The sequence below is a fragment of the Numenius arquata genome, chromosome 1 (assembly GCF_964106895.1).
Source record: "Numenius arquata chromosome 1, bNumArq3.hap1.1, whole genome shotgun sequence".
Classification (NCBI taxonomy): domain Eukaryota; kingdom Metazoa; phylum Chordata; class Aves; order Charadriiformes; family Scolopacidae; genus Numenius; species Numenius arquata.
This window is the reverse complement of record NC_133576.1, coordinates 557778-580008: the sequence shown is the minus strand read 5'-3', so window position 1 is coordinate 580008 and position 22231 is coordinate 557778. Positions and strand designations below refer to the sequence as shown.

Below are 22231 nucleotides of genomic sequence, written 5' to 3'. Positions count from 1 at the left end.
GGTCCAGCAGCCGGGCAGAAGGAATCCCCAGGCTCTGCAGCTGCTGGAGCTGGCAGCCACTTACAGCCTCCCTTAACAGAAAATTTTGGTTTTGCAGGGACTACTTATGAAAATAATCTTCATTTAACTAAGAAATATGTACAATTTACATATTAAAAGTAGAGCAGTGTTATATTATTTCATTTAATAATATGGTCTAGTGGATGGTGTCCCTGCCCATGGCAAGAGGGGGTTGGAATTAGATTTCTTTAAGGTCCCTTCCAACCTAAATCATTCTATGATTATATGATTTTTAAATAATGGCAGTTTGCAGATTAAAGCATACTCTTTTAAGATACTTGATCTAGCTCTAAAATGGGAAAGGTGGGACATGAGAGAATTAAAATTTCAAATGATTGAAGATTTGCAAACAGAAATGAAGGTCCTACTTTTTGGGCCTATACAGAGTATTTAAATGTAGATTTAATGTTACAATTCACGCATAGAAGAGATTCAGTTTTCTAGAGAAAATGCTTAAAGCTGATGCTTATAGGCAACAGAGCTAAAATTTAAGTATAAAATTGATTTTGTGTGAACAACCAAACACAGTCTAACTAACCAACATTGTCCTCTTATCTGGAACCTCACAGCTGGGCAGAAAACACAGAGAACATGACAGTAAGAGTGGCCTTGCAAAGCAGCGAGCTACAAAGAACATATCAGCCCCAGTCATGCAGTAATAATAATTGCTTCATCCTGCTTCGTTTTGAAATAAAGTAACAACACTTAAGAATTAATTTGTTGTAGAAAGCGTTCCCGTAGCTGTAAGGACAGTGGTATTAACACATTTTCAACATTGTCTTACATTAATCTTAGAGATAATCTTAATTATCTCTCAGGTGTTATGACCTGATATGAAATAAACCACAAGATTTTCTTTTCCCTCAAGGGAAATCTTCCAAAACTTGTTCGTAGATCTATTCCATGGCTTAAAACAGGTGTAATTCAGATGGTTACACTGTATGTCTCACATTGTGCCATGACTTGACAGCTTACACAGGAGACAAAGACCCTGGAGCCCTTTGTCTATAGACATAATTTGACCACTTCTTCATCTGCTACGTGTATCCGCTATGTCTAGGAAACAGTCTGGCTCCCTGCATGCACCGTTAAGATAAAATGCTTCTTCATTGATGTGGAGGGTACAGAACATGAATAAAGCTCTGTACAGGAGACATGCTCTCCAAACTCACTGAATCCTGTGGTGAACTCCTTTGGGGTAAGCGAGCCGTTGCCATCAGCATCCAATGTAACAAAAACTTTTTCAAGCTCTTCCAGGCTAAGCGGTAACTCAGGATGCAGCCTCTGGAATGACAAAACATGCAGCAACTTTACCCAGTACTACAGAATGAGAGGAAGACTAGATTCTACAGAACATCCGTAAGACGGAAGGATAGGTCCTTTTGTTTCCCAGAGTGAAAATTCAAATACATCACAGAGTAAACAAACATCAGCTGAGGGAGATTTGCTTTTATGACTTCATTATTTGCCTTTATGAATCCTTTACGACAAATCAGTGAGAACAATCCCCTTGTAACACAGATTCCAACCGCACAGGGAAGAGGTAGAACTTGACGTGGAGTCACAGCATCCTGGTGAAATGGCTTGATTATCTTGGTGAAATGCCTTCACTATCATGCAGCTGGACAAACTTGCTAGCAGAACTGTATGCCTAGTTCCTTCCATGTCATGAGGTCAAGCGACTCTCTAAACAAGAACATTATAGAGGGTATACTGTCCTAATTAAAGCTGCTTTAAGATGTGTAAATAAATAAATACATATAAAAAAGCCGCATGATCCAAGAAGCAAACCTGATGCTCCTGTAATGAGTAAAATATAGTTCCTGACTATCTACTCAAGAAATGCAGCATGCTCACACCAAAAGACAATCAATTTTCATTAAACCAGCTCCACAAAATCATTATTTTTTTCCTGAGAATCTAAAGATGGCATAAAAGAAAAAAAACTGAACAAAACAAAACATTTTCTGTGAGTCAGGCCCTAATGATTTTACTGTAATTTGTTTAACAGTATAGACAGATTGCCAGAAATAGAAGGAAACTGGAGTGACAAACAACTACAATAGCACGATTTCCACTGGGAGACAGCACTAGGAAGAGTAAAACCTTTCCTCAGCTTGGGATGCAATATAAATATACACTGGTGAAGTCTTCTGCTTTATTAGTTAGTATTTCAAACTCTTCCCTGAACTCCTACTATATATATATATATATGTATATAAAACATACTAAAATTGCAAGCTAATAGGTTGATAAAGTTCATCAGAACAAAAGTGCTAATCTGTTCCACTGTGGGGAAGGGATTTAGCACTAAAGAAAGTCTCTTCTGCAAACCAAGAACAATCGAAACCACTATTCAATATACCAGGCCATATAACCAAGGTAAGAATTGGCTGAGTGCATTAACCAGAACTTCCCTGGCTGTATTATAAACCTGTATGAGTTGAAGGGAAGAGCAGTAAAAGGAATTCCAAGGTGATCTTGAGAAGGGAAAGTAACAGAACTTCTAAAGGACAGAATTATCTGGAACAGTCCCAAAGGGATTTCTGAGCAGGATTAATTATTCATTGCTGCTTTCTTCCAAAAAGCTAAGAAAACTTGTACATCCAGTCTAAGTAAGTTATTCATCAGTATTCACCTGACTTATTATCAGTTTCTCAGTTAAACACACCCATCTTCCCACAACTTTTGGTTTTAATCTCTTAGCTCTAAAGGGACACTTTTAAAAATTAGCTTCACTTGTAAAATTATTACATCCTACACGGCACTGATGAGGGAGGAGGTGCTTCAGACAAATTACTCTTAGAAAAACAGAAACTGTACTCCAAATGCCAGTTCTTTGGGACCCACTGAAGGAGTGCTTCTTGAGAGCTGGCTGTCCTCATCTGACCACGTGATAAACACAGACCCATCTGCTATTCGAGTACAAATGCTTGTGGGTCTTGCTGCAAACCTGACTGATAAATACATGCTTCACCAACTACAGCTGGAGTGCCCTCCAGCAGGGTTCCAGGGTTCAAATTCTGGACTGAATTATACTAATTTTGCAGTAGAAAGCACCACAATTACTTGCAATTTCTTGAAAAAAAAAATGAAAATAGGAGATTTTGAAGAATGTACCAATATTTTGCTCCATTAAATTCCCTGATGATAATTTACTGACTTTGATGAACTGGGGCCACACTTACCATTATTACTAAGAATAAGTCAATGTTTCCCCAATGTCTTGTTTTTATTCTTCAAAGAAAAAAAGTAAGTTAGGTTTTTTTGTTAGGAAACAAAATTGTTGGTCTCGTAGGTGTGGTTTTGTTGATTTGCTCATTTTGGGCTCACTGTGAAAATATACAGATCCTTTCAACATGAGGCTCTTAAAAAAACCCTAAATAAATAAAACATATCCAAAGACACCACTGGAGCTTAAAGAGAAATTGCCTGCATTGCGACCCAATGTGGTCTGTGCTTTCATGACCCCTATGCTTACTTAACTGAAAACACCAGTCTTTTACTCTGCGAAATAAAAGACAGAGGTTAAACAGCTAAGAGCAAGATCTGAACCCAATTCTGCTATACGCATTAAACCAAAACATTTTGCAACACTAATTCTTGTTATTCACGATAATCTCAAGGCCCAAAGTGCAAAGCTGTGGTTTCAAGTCTCAGGTACAATTTCCTTTCTTGCAATTCCAGACAACCTGTCTGCTTGAAAATTGAGCACATTTAATATTTTGAAATGGAATGAAAAACTCCAAACAATGAGTATTAACATAATCTCAAAATAATCAGGGTAAATCTTTAATATAATTACTATATTATAACACATCAGAAAACTTTGTTTGCAAGACCTGTTCCACTGAAATGAATTGGATTTTAGACACCCAGCACTCTTTGTTGAAGATCACTAAAGATTAAAAAGCTTAGTGTTAGCATCATGATTTGAAGCAATGCTTCATTAATGGTAAGTAGTACTGAACTAACAAACAGCAGGATGCAAAAGTGATCCACGCTTGTTACCTTTTATGGAAAAAACTGATTTACTTTATTGATTTGGATTGAGAACAGTCCTGAGGAGGACTTAAGAGGTGTTGGTGGATGAGAAGCTCAACATGAGACAGTATTGTGCGCTTGCAGCCCAGAAAGCCAACTGCATCCTGGGCTGCATCAAAAGAAGAGTGGCCAGCAGGCTGAGGGAAGGAATTCTACCCCTCTACTCCACTCTCGTGAGACCCCACCTAGAGTACTGTGTCCAGATCTGGAGCCTCCAACAAAAGAAGGACCTGTTGGAATGGGTCCAGAGGAGGGCCAGGAAGATGATCAGAGGGATGGAGCACCCTCTCCTATAAAGAGAGGCTGAGAGAGTTGGAGTTGTTCAGCCTGGAGAAGACTCTGGGGAGACTTTACAGCAACCTTCCAGTATCTGAAGGGGCCTACAAGAAAGCTGGAGAGGGACTTTTTACAAGGGCATGTAGCGATAGGACAAGGGGTAACGGCTTCAAACTGGAAGAAGATAGATTTAGATTAGATATTAGGAAGAAATTTTTCACTATGCGGGTGGTGAGACACTGGAACAGGTTGTCCAGAGAAGTTGTGGATGCCCCATCCCTGGACGTGTTCAAGACCAGGTTGGACGGGGCTTTGAGCAACCTGGTCTAGTGGGACGTGTCCCTGCCCGTGGTAGGGGTTTGGAATTAGATGATCTTTAAGGTCTCTTCCAACTTAAAGTATCCTATAATTCTATGCTTTATGTCTTTGCTATAGGGAGTGAACATCATGAAAACTGCCAGCAAAATCAACTATACTGATTTCAAACTCAAGTTCACAATACAGAGACTGTAGATAACTAGATATTCAAATCAAACATAATGAATACCTGTAACAGTATATATCTATATGTACAGTCGTTCAGTATAAAATATCATTATTTTGTATATTAATAACAAAATGGGTACCAAATCCATTAGAAAACATTATGGATTACTGTCACTTGTGTCCAAATAAATCTCTATTAATCCACTACTGAATTACAAGGAAGATGGGACAATGAGAAAGCTATCACTGCCTTCAAAGAATCAGGGTTTCTGAATTGCTGGAATTAATGCAGAAGCCTTTCATTTATAATTTTTATTCACTGTCACTGAATTACTGTAAAGTCAAATGGAGGAGATGGGTCTCACCCCAGTTTCTTTTTTTAGCAATGGAACTGCATTGGTTTCAGCTGAATTACTCCTAATTTACTAAAGTTTGGGTGGAATAAGGATAATCCAGTATCTTCAAAATGTCTGCATTTGTAATATTATCTGTAATTGGATGAGCAGGAAATAAAAGCAAATAAAAAGAAATACCTTCTCAAGTGTTTTGAGCACCCTTCTTTCTGTATTTAAATGAACCAGACACTTACATACATACTGAAGTTGTTAGATATACAAGTTATATAATATAAGATATATAGATATCTAAGATATATAGATATATAGATATATCTAAGATACATAGATACAAGATATATAGTTGTTAGATACAAATACTCATGGTGAAATAGAAATGTACTTCATGTGTTCTTTGCAACCCTTTGCAACGCTTTTTTACTGCATCTTTTGCAATGTCTGTTTTAGAACCTGAAGTATAAATTTATCAGCACTCTAAGCATAAAACCGAGAATAAAACAGAAACAAATGTTTTTACATTTCCTGCAAAAAAAATACTAACACTTTTTATATATACATACATACATATACATACATGGGTCATTCACTGCGTAAAAATATTCCATTCAGGTTTTGGAAAGGCAATAAAATTATAACCCATTAATTTCTCTATGGGTCTGGATTTACCAAAATTAAAACTAACAACATATTTGTTTGTTTGCATTCAGTTATTTCAGCGAGATAATGTACATTGGTAAAGCCTGCCGCACAGGAAGCATCTGCACTCCTATCTTTTTTCAACTTCGCAGCATTAGCACAGGTCGTCACAAAACTCAGCACAGAAAGCTTCAAGCGATTTACTATGAGGTTTTTGCTTTTCTAACATAGATAGTTAAAAGGGGTTTGCTTGCATTTTCCTTTTTGCAGATACATCTTTGTTTCTGAGGATTTGGAAATTTTATATTTTATATTAGATGCTTCCATTGGTAGTAGCTTACGCTGAATTTATTTTGCTATACCGCTCCCCAGTTCTATTTCATCCATAAGTACTGAAGTAGAAATAGATTAACACAATGAAATTATGCTTTGCATGTCAAGCATGAGTACATTCTTGTTTTCTGCTACACGCTGGTCCAAATCATTATATCTGCAATATGCACCCAATTCCATTTTTCAAAAGATTTTGTTATATAATTGGGTTTTTTAATCAACATTTTCAGCATCTCTGATTTTGGCCCCTCAAACAATTGAAGACCAAATTGATAAGATGATTGTGAACACTGAATAATGCTAAAATACAGTTCCCTTGCACTTCCTACAAATATATGTGATCCAACTGAGAGTTCACCATTGTTTGGCAGATGAAACCAAAGTAAAAGACTTTATTTATACAATTTTGCTGAAAAAACCAGGATAAAATTGGTGGACTGAATACATTCATGATGCTGTGGCAAACTGCAAAGTAATGAATTTACTGGAGTTTCAACTTTCTCAACAAGACTGAAATTAAATTCCTGGGCCAGTTTTTAAACTTGACTTACTTTGATTTTCCACTTTTTTTTTCTTTGTCTGTGGAAACACATGCAAGTATTATATAAGACTTCAAAGAGATTATTTTAAATCGTCCAACCTACACAACTCTATGATTCTATGATTCCATACATCTTTAAAGTTATCAGGAGGGTGTTAAAATTTTTAGCTCTTAATTAATCAGTCTCAACTCATTAAGGGCACTAGGAGCTTCTCTCATGGTCATTTCACATAGTTAGTTTTGGTTTACCTGCATGTCTTGACGGGTGATGAAACCTTTGCCTTCCACATCACAAATCTGAAAGAACTCATGTGCTTTTCCCCACACAGTTAGTCCTGAATCTTGTTCTCCAGTCCTGCTCCTCTCTGCATTCCCTGATGGCGCAGGACTGGCACAGTCTCCTTGTATTCTGTCCATTGGCACAATCTCAGCACAGGAATATTTTGGGATGCTGCTGTCCCATTTATTCACAAATCCTGATCTGAAACCTGTGCATGGAAGGTAAGAAAAAGAGCAAATCAGATCCTCTTAATGATGCTTTCCACAATCTCTTAGCAACCATGTCCTTAATTAGGGACCAAAGCTTAAAAGAAGAAAAAGCTTTTTGAAAATGCCTACCCTTGATGGGCTGCAGTAAAGACACTGCAAATGGGATGATGAATGAGGAGGGGGAGTCTGAGGGAAGGAGAAGACAAAACCAGCTCTAAAAAGGAATCCCAAAGCAAAATCAGCCAGTTTAAAAAGAAATATAGACAATCAATTAATATGAACAAGAAAACACAAGAAATACTGTAAATGAAAAAATAATTTAAAGTCACTACAAATATTCAACTGGTATCCTTTTGACTCTGATCATCTTAACACCACATGTCACAATTTGCATCCAGTCCCTTGGAATGCAGTTCATATGATAGCTATAGAATGGAAGGGGACTGATGACTGACCACGGAGTTCAAATCAATGAAGTAAAATTAAAAGAAAGATACTGGATTATGGAATTCTGAAACATTTCCTTTGATTCATCCTTATTACTTACAGCTTTGACTTTCACCTGTGAAGGAGAACTAATTGCTAATGAACTTAGTGGGAAGACTTCATAAGTTAATCACATTCTGAAGAGCCTCTGTGAAAATTTGTATTACACACTCTACATGAAAATATTTATGTTTGGCTATAATTTTATCTTAACTTCATTCTAGGAGGTCAGATGTAAATAGTTTTCCCTCTCCAAACATGTACAATTGTACAACACACAGTATCAATACAAAAGGAGCAGGCTTTCCCAAAAGCCTATGAACTCAAAGGCACTGTTGACTGATCATGGATTGTCACGACTCACCTAATGTTTCTAAGACTCCCTGTATGATCTTAACGGATTATCATGTTGGCAAACCAGGTAGAGAAACGGTCTATTTCACTGAGGTACTGACTATTTGTGAGAGGCTAAGAACAAGTGTAGAGTTATCAGGGCTCAGATGACATGCAATAGCTAGACTTTTTGTTTCTGTTTTTCTAAACAGGTCTACCTAAAGTAGCCACAAATTTGTCAGATAATCACAGAATCACAGAATCTTCATGACTGGAAGGGACCTTTGAGATCATCGAGTCCAACCAAAAAAAAAAAACCAACCAAAACCAACCAAACAAAAAAACCAAGCAAACAAAAAAAACCAACCAAACAAAGAAACACCACACCCACCCACAAACAGACACAACCCACCAATCTCAGGCACTAGAGCATGCCCCGAAGTACCATGTCTACACGTTTCTTAAATACCTCCAGGGATGGCGACTCCACCACCTCCCTGGGCAGGGACCAGTGCCTGACCACCCTCTCAGTAAAGTAATTCTTCCTAATATCTAATCTAAACCTGCCCTGCCCCAACTTCAGACCATTTCCTCTGGTCCTGTCATTATTCCCTTGGGAGAAGAGGCCAACACCCACCTCTCTACACCCTCCTTTCAGGGAGTTGTAGAGGGCAATGAGGTCCCCCCTCAGCCTCCTCTTCTCCAAACTAAACATGCCCAGTTCCCTCAGCCTCTCCTCCTATGACTTGTTCTCCAGACCCCTCACCAGCTTGGTGGCTCTCCTCTGGACACGCTCCAGCAGCTCAATGTCCTTCCTGTAGTGAGGGGCCCAAAACTGGACACAGCACTCGAGGTGAGGCCTCACCAGGGCCCAGTACAGAGGCACCATCACTTCCCTATTCCCTACTCCTGCTGGCCATGCTATTCCTGATACAGGCCAGGATGCTGTTGGCCTTCTTGGCCACCTGGGCACACTGCTGGCTCATGTTCAGCCAGCTGTCCACCAACACCCCCAGGTCCTTTTCTGCTGGGCAGCTTTCCAGCCACTCTGCCCCAAGCCTGTAGCGCTGCATGGGGTTGTTGTGACCAAAATGCAGGAGCCGGCACTTGGCCTTGTTGAACCTCATCCCATTGGCCTTGGCCCATTGATCCAACCTGTCCAGGTCCCTCCGTAGAGTCTTCCGACCCTCCAGCAGATCAACACTCCCACCTAGTTTGGTGTCATCTGCAAACTTACTGAGGGTGCACTCAATCCCCTTATCCAGATCATCAATAAAGATATTAAACAAGACCAGCCCAAAAACTGAGCCCTGAGGGACACCACTGGTGACCGGCCGCCAACTGGATTTCACCCCATTAATTACAACTCTCTGGGCATGGCCATCCAGCCAGTTTTTTACCCAGTGAAGAGTACACTTGTCTATGCCATGATTCGCCAGCTTCTCCAGGAGAACGCTGTGGGGGACGGTGTCAAAGGCCTTACCAAAGTCCGGGTAGACAATGTCCACAGCCTTCCCCACATCGAGCAGGCAGGTCACATGGTCATAGAAAGAGATCAAGTTGGTTAAGCAGGACCTCCCTTTCATAAACCCATGCTGGCTGGCGCGGATCCCTCGGCTGCCCTACACTTGCTGTGAGAGCTCACTCAAGGTGATCCTCTCCGTGATCTTTCCCGGTGCCGAGGTCAGGCTGACAGGCCTATATTTTTAACAGAGGGAAGTATTTTGAGAGGCATTTGATCATTACAAAGGAACATAGCCTGATTCTGATCCAGCATGACTGGCACAATCTGGAACAACTCCAACAGAGGCCATTGAGAACCTGAAATGTATGTTGTCTTCAGCGTACAGGCCTTGGCATTGCTTAAGTTCAAACCTGGCAGTGCTTTGTGCCTCTTAAAACACAGCATCTTCCAAGAATTTCTTACCTGTACAGTTTGCCATACCCGCAGGTTGCAGTGGCTTCTCATGTCAAAGCGATTTCTCCAATATCTATGGGCCAGGCTGTCGGACTTCCCATGTTGCATGTAAGTATAAAAGCCATTGTAAACAGCCATTGACTTCAAATCAAACTGGGACTTTGACGAGCAAATCACCCACCCCCTCTGAAACCACCTGGCAAAAATCTGCACACATAGGTACATTCTCCTCTCTCTTCCTCACTCTGTTTTGCAACTCTGATCACTCCAGGACTGTTGTTCAGATACTCTCCAAAGCTGAATGACCAAAGAACTTAGCCGTCAAAATCTTTCCTATGACCAAAGGAATGATGACCAAAGAACTTAATGACCAAAGAACTTAGCCGTCAAAATCTTTCCTATGACTAAAGGAATGATGACCAAAGAACTTAATGACCAAAGAACTTAATGACCAAAGAACTTAATGACCAAAGAACTTAATGACCAAAGAACTTAGCCGTCAAAATCTTTCCTATGACCAAAGGAATGATGACCAAAGAACTTAATGACCAAAGAACTTAGGTGTCAAAATCTTTCCTATGACCAAAGGAATGATGACCAAAGAACTTAATGACCAAAGAACTTAGGTGTCAAAATCTTTCCTAAAGCAGTTACAAGCAGCAAAGGGAAAAACAAGCTGAGAGAAGGCAAAGGATGGCTACACCCATACCATCCCGCTTTAGGAAACCCCTCCTCAGAATGGGTCTTACTTCGGTTTTAAGGTATGGCAGTCACGGGGGCTTTATAAACCCCGAGAGCAGCTACTTCAACCCACCCGCAGACACCGAGCGCCGCCCGTCGCCGCGCCAGGGGAGCCCTCTGCTGGGGCTCACTGCGCTCCACACCCCAAAAGGCACCCAAGCCTGACAGAGCATCCATGCTGGCCGACAGCCGAGAAGGCCCCGGAAAATTAACAAGGCTAGGAAATGCTGTCACAGGGAATATAGGTCTGACATAGCAAAGGGCATTTGGCTATATTACAGCTGCCTGAACAGCTGTACTCTTCAGAGGAAAATTTCTAGCTCAGAAAATCTGACCGACCATCAGTAGCTGGGAAGACAAAGGAAGGAAAAGATCTCTCCGTAACTGCCCTGTTTCTTAATCCCTTTCCTGATGTTTCTGATATTAGACAGTCTCATATCCTGATGTTTCTGATATTAGACAGTCTCATAATCAGTATATGAGCTAGATATGAGTCAGCTTTGCTCTGACTCTATATAGCCACCCACACACTTGTGATCAGATGAAAACACCACTGCAAGCCACATTCAGACTACAGTGGTATAATAGTCTGAATGAGATTCCCCTTTCATGCTGCTTTTACACACCTAACCTTCGCTTAACTAACACAGCTCATTCTTGATTGACACCAGTGTACAAGAGAATCAGAACCAGGCCATCAGTTTCAACTTTGCAGCGACACTAACTTAAAAACAGGTTTAAAAATACCAAAAATCAGTGAGACAAGTGCAGCTTAAAGATGGTCTTAAGATCTGACCCAGACTCCAAGCGTAATAATTATTTTTTTTCCACATCTCAACAATTTCTCAAAAAGCCACAACGGCAGGAACAGGCCAAACTCAACACGATAGTGCTGCTAGTCCCTCTGGCTTCTGTACAGTTCGTTAGGCTTACTTAAGAAAAAGCAAAAAGACAAATTGTGCAAGTATTAGATAGTCAATTGCATGGGAAAGAATAGAAATATGAAAACAGATTAATAAATGGCAGAACAAAAAGGCACTATTTACAGTTTGATAAAGTTGTTTACATTTAGTAAACAGTACAGATAAGATTCAGAAAACGTCACCATGCTTTCTAAATACTTCCACGCCACAAAAGGAAATTATGTGCATCACAGGAGCCTCACCTTCTTACAAGTTGCCCCACCTTTCATAAACAACATAAAAACTGGCTACACAGTTGAATACAGCAGAAAATTAAATTAGAGCATACACTAAAATTCTTAATCCTTATGACAGCTTTCAAAGATGGCACAGTTCATCTTAATTCCTAGAGTGTCCTGATACTTTGCAAATGCTGGTAATAACATGAAAGATTAAAACAGCAATTTGCCCCATGTTACTGGATCAGCAATGTAATTATTCCAAGGCCAGTTTTAAATAACATAGGTAGTTCTATTCACTCATTCATCTCCTTTAGAAATCAAATGGCTTACAAATTCAAAAGACTATTCTATTATATTAAAGACCTTCCATTTCTCTTCTTTTAGCTACAAACACACACTTCACTATGCAAAATAGGTCGTATCATGAGCTGATGCAAGCAAGTATAGCTCCAAATAATACTAAACAAGGACATAGAGTTTATGAGGTTTCCACAGATGATGAAGCATCGGGTATTTCTGGACTGGTCTGCAAAAGGCGGGTCACTGTTAGTATTTCAAATGACATTTTTATCATGATTTTCCAGTCAGATGTACTGTAAATGACCAAACTCTAGAGGTACAAAGCACTGCTGATCCACAGATTTCCTAAGTCATGACAAAGCCCATTCTCCCCAATTGTGATCATTAAAAACTTGCAGAGCTGTTTTACCCGCATTCATGTCTCTGACTTTCTAGGTTTCAGTAGAATATTTTTTTTAGCATCTGTCTATAGGTACAAACTTTCTGCAGCACACTTCAAAACACAAATCATCAAAAGAAAAATGTGGTAAGATCACTTAATACTCAGGTCACCATGGATTTATAAAAAAATACTCTTATGAGAGACAACATTTATGTTTTACAAACAGTAGAAAATAAAAGTTAGATTGCGTAATTTCGCTATGAGAAATATGTTTTCCTACAACCAAATTAATATTGTTAAAATAACCTGCAGCCGTTCACATGACACATCAACAGGGACCTCTTCAGAACTAACTTAGTGTCAGAGTTAGTTACCTTTTAGCATTATGCTAAAAAGCTTCTAAAGGTGCTAAAATATACCACCACAATTATTTTAAGTTGGCACAAGCCTGCTGAAAGAATCATTCTGTTTGCTACTTCCATAGAGGCCAGCAAGAAGCCAGGCAGGTGACTTTCTTCTTCATCTATGTGGGAAGCTAACCTTTGGGAGAGGCAAATTTTCTTACAAACTCAGTGAAAACTAGTTGCTTGATTCATAGAATCATTGAATCATTGAATGGTTTGGGTTGGAAAGGACATTAAAGATCATCTAGTTCCAAACCCCTGCCCTGGGCAGGGACACCTTCCACTAGACCAGGTTGCTCAAAGCCCCATCCAGCCTGGCCTTGAGCACTTCCAGGGATGGGGCAGCCACAGCTTCTCTGGGCAACCTGTTCCAGTGCCTCACCACCCTCACAGGAAAGAATTTCCTCCTAATACCTAATCTAAATCTCCCCTCTTTCAGTTTACAACCATTACCCGTCATCCTGTCACTACACTCCCTGATAAAGAGTCCCTCCCAATCTCTCCTGTAGGCTCCCTTCAGCTATTGGAAGGCTGCTATGAGGTCTCCCTGGAGCCTTCTCTTCTCCAGGCTGAACAACCCCAACTCTCTCAGCCTGTCTTCATAGGGGAGGTGCTCCATCCCTCTGATCATCTTTGTGGCCCTCCGCTGGACTCGTTCCAACAGGTTCATGTCCCTCCTGTGCTGAGGTACTCCAGAGCTGGACACAGTACTCCAGGTGGGGTCTCACAAGAGCAGAGTAGAGGGGCAGAATCACCTCCCTTGACCTGATGGCCACGCTTCTTTTGGTGCAGCCCAGGATACAGTTGGCTTTCTGGGCTGTTAGTGCACACTGTTGGCTCATGTTGAGCTTCTCATTCACAAACACTCCCAAGTCCTTCTCCTCAGGGCTGCTCTCAATCCAGTCTCCACCCAGCCTGTATTTGTGCCTGGGGTTGCCATGACCCAGGTGCAGGACCTTGCACTTGGCTTGGTTGAACTTCATGAGGTTCACACAGATCCACCTCTCAAGCCTGTCCAGGTCCCTCTGGATGGCATCCCTTCCCTCCAGTGTGTCGACAACACCACACAGCTTGGTGTCGTTGGCAAACTTGCTGAGGGTGCCCTCAATCGCACTGTCCATGTCTCCAACAAAGTTGTTAAACAGCACTGGTCCCTGTACTGACCCCTGAGGTACACCACTTGTCCCTGGCTTCCACTTGGACATCAAGCCGTTGGCCACAACTTTTTGAGTGCAGCCATCTAGCCAGTTCCTGATCCACCGAGTGGTCCATCCATCAAATCTGTGTCTCTCCAGTTTAGGGACCAGGATGTCATGCAGGACAGTGTCAAATGCTTTACATAAGTCCGGGTAGCCGACGTCTGTTGCTCTCCCCTTATCTACCAATGCTGTAGTGCATTCGTAGAAGGCCACCAAATTTGTCAGGCATGACTTGCCCTTGGTGAAGCCATGTTGGCTGTCACCAGTCACCTCCTTATTTTCCATGCGCCTTAGCAGCGATTCCAGGAGGATCTGCTCCATGATCTTGCTGGGCACAGAGGTGAGACTGACTGGCCTGTAGTTCCCTGGCTCTTCCTTTCTTCCCTTTTTGAGTGGAGATGTTCAAAAATAAAAAAGGTTAATGAGAACATGATCACCAGTCAGAGAGTTGGGATCATTGTCATTGTGCACAGAAGTGATGTAGGTTGGGGTTTTTCCAACATTTGGATTTGTGGATTCATCCAGGGACAAATGCAAAGTGGGGAATGAGTCGTCTTTCTCCAAAGTCTTCGGTAGTCTGTTTTGGAATCGTTAAGGCTGCCACTGTAAGTATCTTTTCTGGTTTTCTCCTGTTTCCCAGCTATATTTTGGAATCTGAGCTTCTGATATATGACCTGGTTTGGTTTTTTCTTTCTTTCTTTTTTTTTTTTTTTTAAGTTTTCGGTATGTTTTTTTCCTTAACTAGCCATTTTCTGAAAATGAGGAATTTCATTTATATGATTATGATGTATTTATAACCCGCAACATTTTCTCCCAGGTCTTTTCCCATCTTGATTTCTTCTCATCTCCCTTACCTTGAAATAAATTGCAAGTAATTTTATGGGAATCTGAAAACTTGTGGTATAAATGAAGTTTTGAGCTTGCCTTCTGCAGAATATCAAATTAGGTGATCCTAATGGTTCCCTTAACCTTTAAAAGCTACAGTCAGAGCTGGTTGGAGAGCTTCTATTAAGACGGGTTGTAAACAGTGTCTGGTTCTGTTACACTATCCATGTATTAGAATTCAAATGTCCAAAGGTAACAGAGCTAAGCAAAGGAAGCAGGCAGATTCATTTATTCACCATCATGGTACTTCAATATGGAAATACTAATGAAAAACAACTAATGTGCAGGCAACAATAATCACAGAACCTCCCACTTTCCTTCCAGCACTATCTTCCCTGATTTCTATTGCCTAAATATTAGCAGTTGTTAGGGATCCATACTGAAAAGCTAGGGTGAAGTTAAACAGATCTGCTTAGTGCTGCTACACTCCTTGAGACCTAAACCTATGCTAAGTAGTTAGGATTTTAGGGGAAATACATCTTTTCCTCTTGCTTCATTGACGTGGATGCTTCCTTTTTAAGAAATGAAAAGCTAAGAACTGTCTGGAAATGCAAATTCCTTATAAAAGGACACCGAATTTAGGGGCAACGATCATCGTGGAAATCACTGTTGCAGAATAATCACAGGACCATCAGAGCTGTGAGAGCCCCCTGCCTGTAGTCTCTGCATGCTTCAAGGACCCACACTCTCCTGCTCTCCCTCCCAGCTGCTCTTCCTGCCCTATTCAAGGGCACCATCTCCAATAAGACCTGTTCTCCCTCCCCTTTGTTCCTTGCCTGCCTGCTGGTTGCAAAAACCTTGAGTCTTTAAGAAACTGTTGACCTACCTAGCCCCCAAGGAGGATGGTGGCAGAAGTGTGTATGTGTATCCGAGTATGTTGTTTCCCCCACAAATTCTGTCTCTATCTCATCAATAAATCCTTACTGCATACAAATACAACTTGGCCAGTTATACATTTCGGGCAACAACTCTGGCTAACATTTGTGGCTGCAGCATTAGTTTTTATAAACGTTTGCACATAAACAGTAGTGACATTAACAGTTATAGAACTTGTACCACAACTATTATAGAACTAGAGAGAACTATTTTACCATTATTTTGACTTACTTCCAAAATATAAAATGTCAGTTCAGAGAAGTAAAATTTATTGTTAAGAAAGCGCGCCTTTCAACATATGCAACACATTCCAAGCATGAAGTCAAAACTGAGCTGACACAATTTAACTGCATTATTTATTGTGTTGCGTTGTCCCAAGCATTGAAATTAAATGCAATAACTATATTAATAACGGCATTATATTATTAAGTGGTGTAACCTGTAACATGATGCTCTGGGCAAATTATTTGCGTTGGAAACAGACCCCTCCCCAAAGTAAAGGCTTGGAAAAAGTTTAAGTAAAGCAGTATATGTTCATTTTAATTGTCGTATCTTTCAGGTTTCCTAACGAGTCACTGCTAAATGGGGCTACTTTCAGTCAGTGAAATCTGGTTGACAAGAACATCTTTAAAGTACACTTTTTTCACAAAAAAAAAATAATCTTGAAATATTCTGCCTCCTCCAAAAGTCCTTGCTAAAAATGTAACTTCTGGGGGAAAAAATCAAGATCTTTTATCTGCCTGAAAATCAACAAAAATTTGGCTTGAAATCTAAGACACACTCTCTATTTCTAGTTTGTCAAGGAATGTTACATCTTTGACCTAAATTAAGGATTTTGAGATGCAAATTAAATACTCTTTTCAGACAAAAATTCATTTTTAATGGAAAAAATGTTAGTGGAAAATTCCAGTCTAAGGACTGAAGTCTAGGTCTAAGGACTTACTCTAAGTCTGAAGGCTAAGGACCCAAGCTAATGCAGATTGCACTAGAAGACCCAAGAGGCACGTTCCAAGTGTCTCCCGAGTTATTTGGCTTGGCTTTCAGTTGGCTTTGCAAGAATTCTTGTTTTCAAAGTTTTTGGAATTTCTAAAACTATAAACTTGCTCTTGCAAACCACCTTCACCCGAGTCGGTGGCACAGTTTGTATGGGACAAGACCATGTGAGTGAGGCATGGGAATTTGCTAGTACACTGTTTTTCCATTGCAAGCAGTAATAGTAAACTATGACGCAAGAAGTGTCATGTTTTCCTATACGCAGTACAAGACAACCTTCATGCTCTCTCTTCTGCATGGCTCACTTCCAAGGTCTGGGAAACACATATAAACACATAATCTATATTTGATTAGTAGGCTCGGTATACCTCATCCTGTTCAGTTCTACAAAAAACTCTAGCAACACAAACAATTGAAAATGCATCATTACAGATTCTTAACTGGATTTTAATTCACCCCTGCTTTCAAGTGAAAATACAACTCCCACATTCTCTGTGAGTTAACTAGTCAAAAAGGTATTCTTGCAATTGGCAGGATCCCTGCCTCCATTTGCATCGCTCTCTAACAAACAGAAGTTCCCCAGCAAGATCCTTCACCTTTCCTGACACCCCCTTTGTGAGACTAAGGGATAAGATGAGTCATGTGAGGAAAAAGGGGCTATTGCGTGATACTGCAGATAGGGAGAACATCTTCTGGTGTGGCTCTCTGGAGGTCACAGCCTCTTCAAAGGGGCACGTATCCTGGCCATGGCTCAACAACATGGTGACCTCCCACTGCGCAACAGGTACGGCTACTTCATCATCTCTGTCTGGCAAAAATAAGGTATCAGAGCAAGGGATAGCCTGGGACACAACAGAACAAACACAAGATACAGAGGCACAGCAGAAGGACAGCGTAAGAAGGAAGTAAAATTAGACTGAGACATGACACACAATAAATCTGAGAGTGACTAGTGGGAGGACTGGACAAGACTCCCAGTAAGCTCTCCTATACCTTGCTTATCTGACCCTGTGGCGATTCAGCTTGCTAAATGTGGGGAAGAACAGGGCACTGGTGCCTAGAAATACAGGCAAATATTTATCACTAATTTTTTGTTTTCTCTTAGGATAAAAAATAAATCCGATTTAGACTGAAAACTCTAGGCCTGACCTGGTTAGATCTTTGTCTGGAAAGAGCTCCAAAGTCTTTAACCGAGTCTCGGTCAGTTTCTTGACACAGGCATCCCAGTGGCTTCTACATGCATAAGTCATGGACAGTGGAATCAATTATGGTTTTACGTCAGGTTTAACTTAAACTGATTAAATCTGCTTTTTTAACAAGAAAAATAAAACTCTAAAGATATATTACTCCCTCCTTATTATGTAGAACTGTACATTCATAAATACTTACACAGCAAATTAGCAAACAATAGCAGAGGATTCTGGGCAGAGCATTATATTCTTCACCCCTCCATATGGCCACAATTTACCCATCTATGAAATCAGGACAGCATATCGCTGGCCAGGGAACAGAAACAGGAGAAGAAAAAGAGAGAGAGACCTGACAGAAGCGGCACGTGTATCCTGTGAGCTGAAGAAACCACAAGAAAAGCTTGCAGAGTAATGCTCTTCAGTGCGTTACTTTCTGCTACTCTCTTTACCGTTTCTCTTCTAGTCCATCACAAGATAGGAGGAAAAAGGGGGACAGGTGTGTCACACGGAACCAAATATACTTCGTTTCAACAGCAGTGAACTGAAGTGTCTAAGAGCCGACAGACTAGGAGAGTGTAAACTATTATTGCCCTAACTCTCGTTTGCTACTTCATCCATTCATGGAAATACCTCTGCTCTTTGTACTTGAAACACTGACTTTTGATTTCTTTTCTTGAGGTCAAGATCAGAATTTAGTACAGGGAAGACTGACACGTAATTTTCACTCTTTTGGGTGTAACAATTACCTGTTAAGTTGTACAATACTGAAGCCCCTAATGATAAATTTGGGGACCAGATATCAGAGTCCTTAGGATATCACACAGACAATCGATAAACTTTCATCAGTGTATCAGAGTAGTTCATACATGCCATCCAAGAAGAAAAGTGAAAATGACCTGGAAACTATCAATAAAAACCACAAAGCTGCAACTAGGAAAATAGAAAACTGCGTTAGTCAAAGTGTTCCATCGGGATTTCACCATTCTCCCAATCGTGGCACCACCCAAGTTTCATTACACGCAGCCGTAATCTGTTCTATTGGTATATATTGAGAAATCTATTATCCTGGTAGCAGTAAGTTTCTTTTACAACTGTCACGTGCGGTCATCGTAAGCATTCGGTACCAAGCCAGCCAGAAAACTACATCAAATACCGCACTAGTGCTACAGCAATGTAAGGCTAACGCCGAACTATCGCAGGGGGACACAAGAGTCATTTCTACGTGCAGCGGTAGCAGCACCACCTTCCTCCTCACCAAGTCGTTTGGTGGGCCTGTTCCTACCCTGAAGGCAGCCGTCACCCACAAATTCAATGAGCTGTCGCATCTGCGAGGGAGCCTACGCCGAGAACCAAACGGGCAGCTCCTGAAGTAACCAGGACACGAAGCGATTTCTCTGCGACACCGGCCTTAGCGCGGAGCTACACGAGCAACGCAGAAGCGCAAACGCAAAGGCTTATCGGTCAAGGGCGCTTTTGGGCACCGCCTTTACGAAACGCTCTCTGTGCGGGAGGAGCCAGGACACGGCATCCTCCAGCACACTCAGCTGCCGCCCTTCCGAGCGCAACCTCCTCGCCCCGTACTGCTGCCGTACCGGTACCTGCGCCGCACGAAGAAGGGACGCGCGGGCTTCAGCAGCTTGGCTGTCCCGTCGGCAGGCGGGCCGTGCGGCGGCGGGAGCGGCCTATCTGGCGGCCGCTGCCCTCCCGATCCCGCCGCCCCCCCGCCCGAGAGCGAGCTGAGGGGTAAGGGAAGGGCCCGGGGCCGCCAGTGCGGCGCGTCACCCTCACAGCGGCCTCGGGAGCGCTCCCGCCACGCTCCGGCGGCCCCGCCAGGGGGACAGCCCCTCAGGGGGACAGCCCCTCAGGGGGACAGCCAGGCCGCCGAGGGGGGGGGACGGACGGACAGCCCGCCCCCGGCCGGCCCGCACGGGCGCTCCTCCTCCGCCTCGGGAACCTGCCCGGCCTCCTCCCGCCCCCGCCGGCGCAGCCCCCGCTCCCAGAGAGGCCAGGGAGGCCGGCTGGCACCCGGGGCCGAGGAGGTGGGCCGGTTAACGGCTGTCCCGTGCCGCCCGCCCGAAACCCGCCAAGCCCCTGCCCGGCCCCGCAGCGGCGGCGTTCTCTCGCAGGCGGCCCCTCGCAGGAAGCGGAGCCGGCAGCGGGCGGAGCGCGGCGGAAGAGCAGAGCGAGATTGAGACACCGGCGCTCTGCAAAGGCGGCCGGAGCAGCGGCCGCGCCTGCTTTTCCGCCAGCAGCTTCGCCGGGGGAGGGCACGGTGCTCTGCTTTGTCCTGCCCCGGCTCCTCTGGCCTCCCCCGACTCACCTCCCGCCGCTCCCCGCGGAGCCCGGCCGAAGGGAAGGCGCGATGCGAACCCTAGGCGCTGCCCGGCGCGGCTCCCCTCCGCCTGCCCGCGCCTCGGGGGGGGAAGTGAGGCCGCGGGATGGTGGAAACGAGTTTCTAAACTTTGTTTCGAGGACGGGTGGCATAACGGGGCGAGGCGGGCTGCGCCCCGGGGGCGGGACGGCCGGCCCCGTCCGGCCCAGCCTCCCCCCTGCCGGCGGGGCCGTGTGGCCGCAGCCGGGGCGCCCCCCCACCCCTCACCCCCCCGGAGGCCGCTGCGGCGCGGGGGCCCCGTCGCACCTCACCTGCGGCAGGACCGATACCCGAGGCAGATTTAATGTAGCTCATAAACGGTTAAACTGTAGAGAATCTTCTTTTAGAGAAGAAACGTAGCTATTTTAGCAACCGTCCCAAATGGTTTCAAGGACTTAGTAATCACAGAATGGTTGGAGTTGGAAGGGACCTTAGAGATCATGGAGTTCCAACCCCCCTGCCCTGGGCAGGGACCTTAGAGATCATGGAGTTCCAACCCCCCTTCCCTGGGCAGGGACCTTAGAGATCATGGAGTTCCAACCCCCTGCCCTGGGCAGGGACACCTCCACTAGAGCAGGTTGCTCAAAGCCCCATCCAGCCTGGCCTTAAACACTTCCAGGGATGGGGCATCCACAGCTTCCCTGGGCAACCTGTTCCAGTGCCTCACCACCCTCACAGGAAAGAATCTCCTCCTAATATCTTACCTAATTCTCCCCTCTTCCAATTTAAAACCATTACCCCTTGTCCTGTCCCTACACTTCCTGACAAGGAGTCCCTCTCCGGCTCTCCTGTAGGCTCCCTTCAGATATTGGAAGGCTGCTATGAGGTCTCCCTGGAGCCTTCTCTTCTCCAGGCTGAACAACCCCAGTTCTCTCAGCCTGTCTTCACAGGGGAGGTGCTCCAGCCCTCTGATCATCTTCGTGGCCCTCCGCTGGACCCGTTCCAACAGGTCCATGTCCTTCCTGTGTTGAGGGCTCCAGAGCTGGACACAGTATTCCAGGTGGGGTCTCGTGAGCACAAGACGTGAAGATAAGAAAGGATGTCTGTGGCCCTGAGAACATGGTGACCTAAGACAGGGATGCAATCAATGTGGACATTGTCTGGCACACAGGTGGTAGCAGGGAGATCATTAGTTTTAATGAGCAATTAAGCCGTTAGAATGTTTTGCCAACATGAAAAGTGAGCCAAAGGACAGGTGAAGAAGATGAAGATTGAGGAAGAAATGACCCTCACTCAAAATGAAGACCACAGAAGGCACAACTACGCATGCCCAAAAGCTTATTATAATATGTAAATGAATTCTCAGAAATGTAATGAATATGCTGATGTTTTCTTGGAATTACATTGACTATGTATCCCTGTTGTGTATACATTTAATTTGACAACAGTATTTGGTGTGCACAATAGGAGGAGTGATCCCCTGTGCACCCAGCGCCACAATAAAGAATGCCTGCTTTCTAAACTTTAAACTGAGTCTTAGGAAGTTTTATCTGCCGGTTTGCAGTGACAGGACCAACTCCCTCCCGGCGGCGAGTCAGGTCGGAGAGGCGCTGCTGCCTGCCTTGGTCCCACCTGCAGCCAGGACTACCTGTAGGGTGGGTTTCTAGGGTGAAGGCGTTTAGTTGTACCCGCTGTAACCCCAGCGGCACGGGGCGGAAGCGTTTGGAAGGGTGCGGGAGCATTCATCCACGGCAAAGCCAAGGTGGTGAGCAATTGGAATGGACCATCTAGGGTCTTTCAAACCTTGTGATCTCCAACTGCCCCAAGTCTAGTTCCACACGTACAGAA

At 43.3% G+C, this 22231-nt stretch overlaps 1 protein-coding gene across 1 annotated transcript in view; it reads right to left on the bottom strand.

Annotated features, from left to right (window-relative positions):
* Positions 1–20600, bottom strand: part of CRACR2A (calcium release activated channel regulator 2A) — a 76023-nt gene extending 55423 nt beyond the window's left edge. The window contains exons 1-3 of the mRNA XM_074151726.1: positions 20393–20600; positions 6982–7220; positions 1233–1344 (exon numbers count right to left, since the gene is read on the bottom strand). Coding sequence (XP_074007827.1) covers positions 1233–1344; positions 6982–7149 — 280 coding nt within the window. The 5' untranslated portion in view covers positions 7150–7220; positions 20393–20600. The remainder of the gene's footprint in view (positions 1–1232; positions 1345–6981; positions 7221–20392) is intronic.
* Between the last annotated feature and the right edge of the window lie 1631 nt (positions 20601–22231).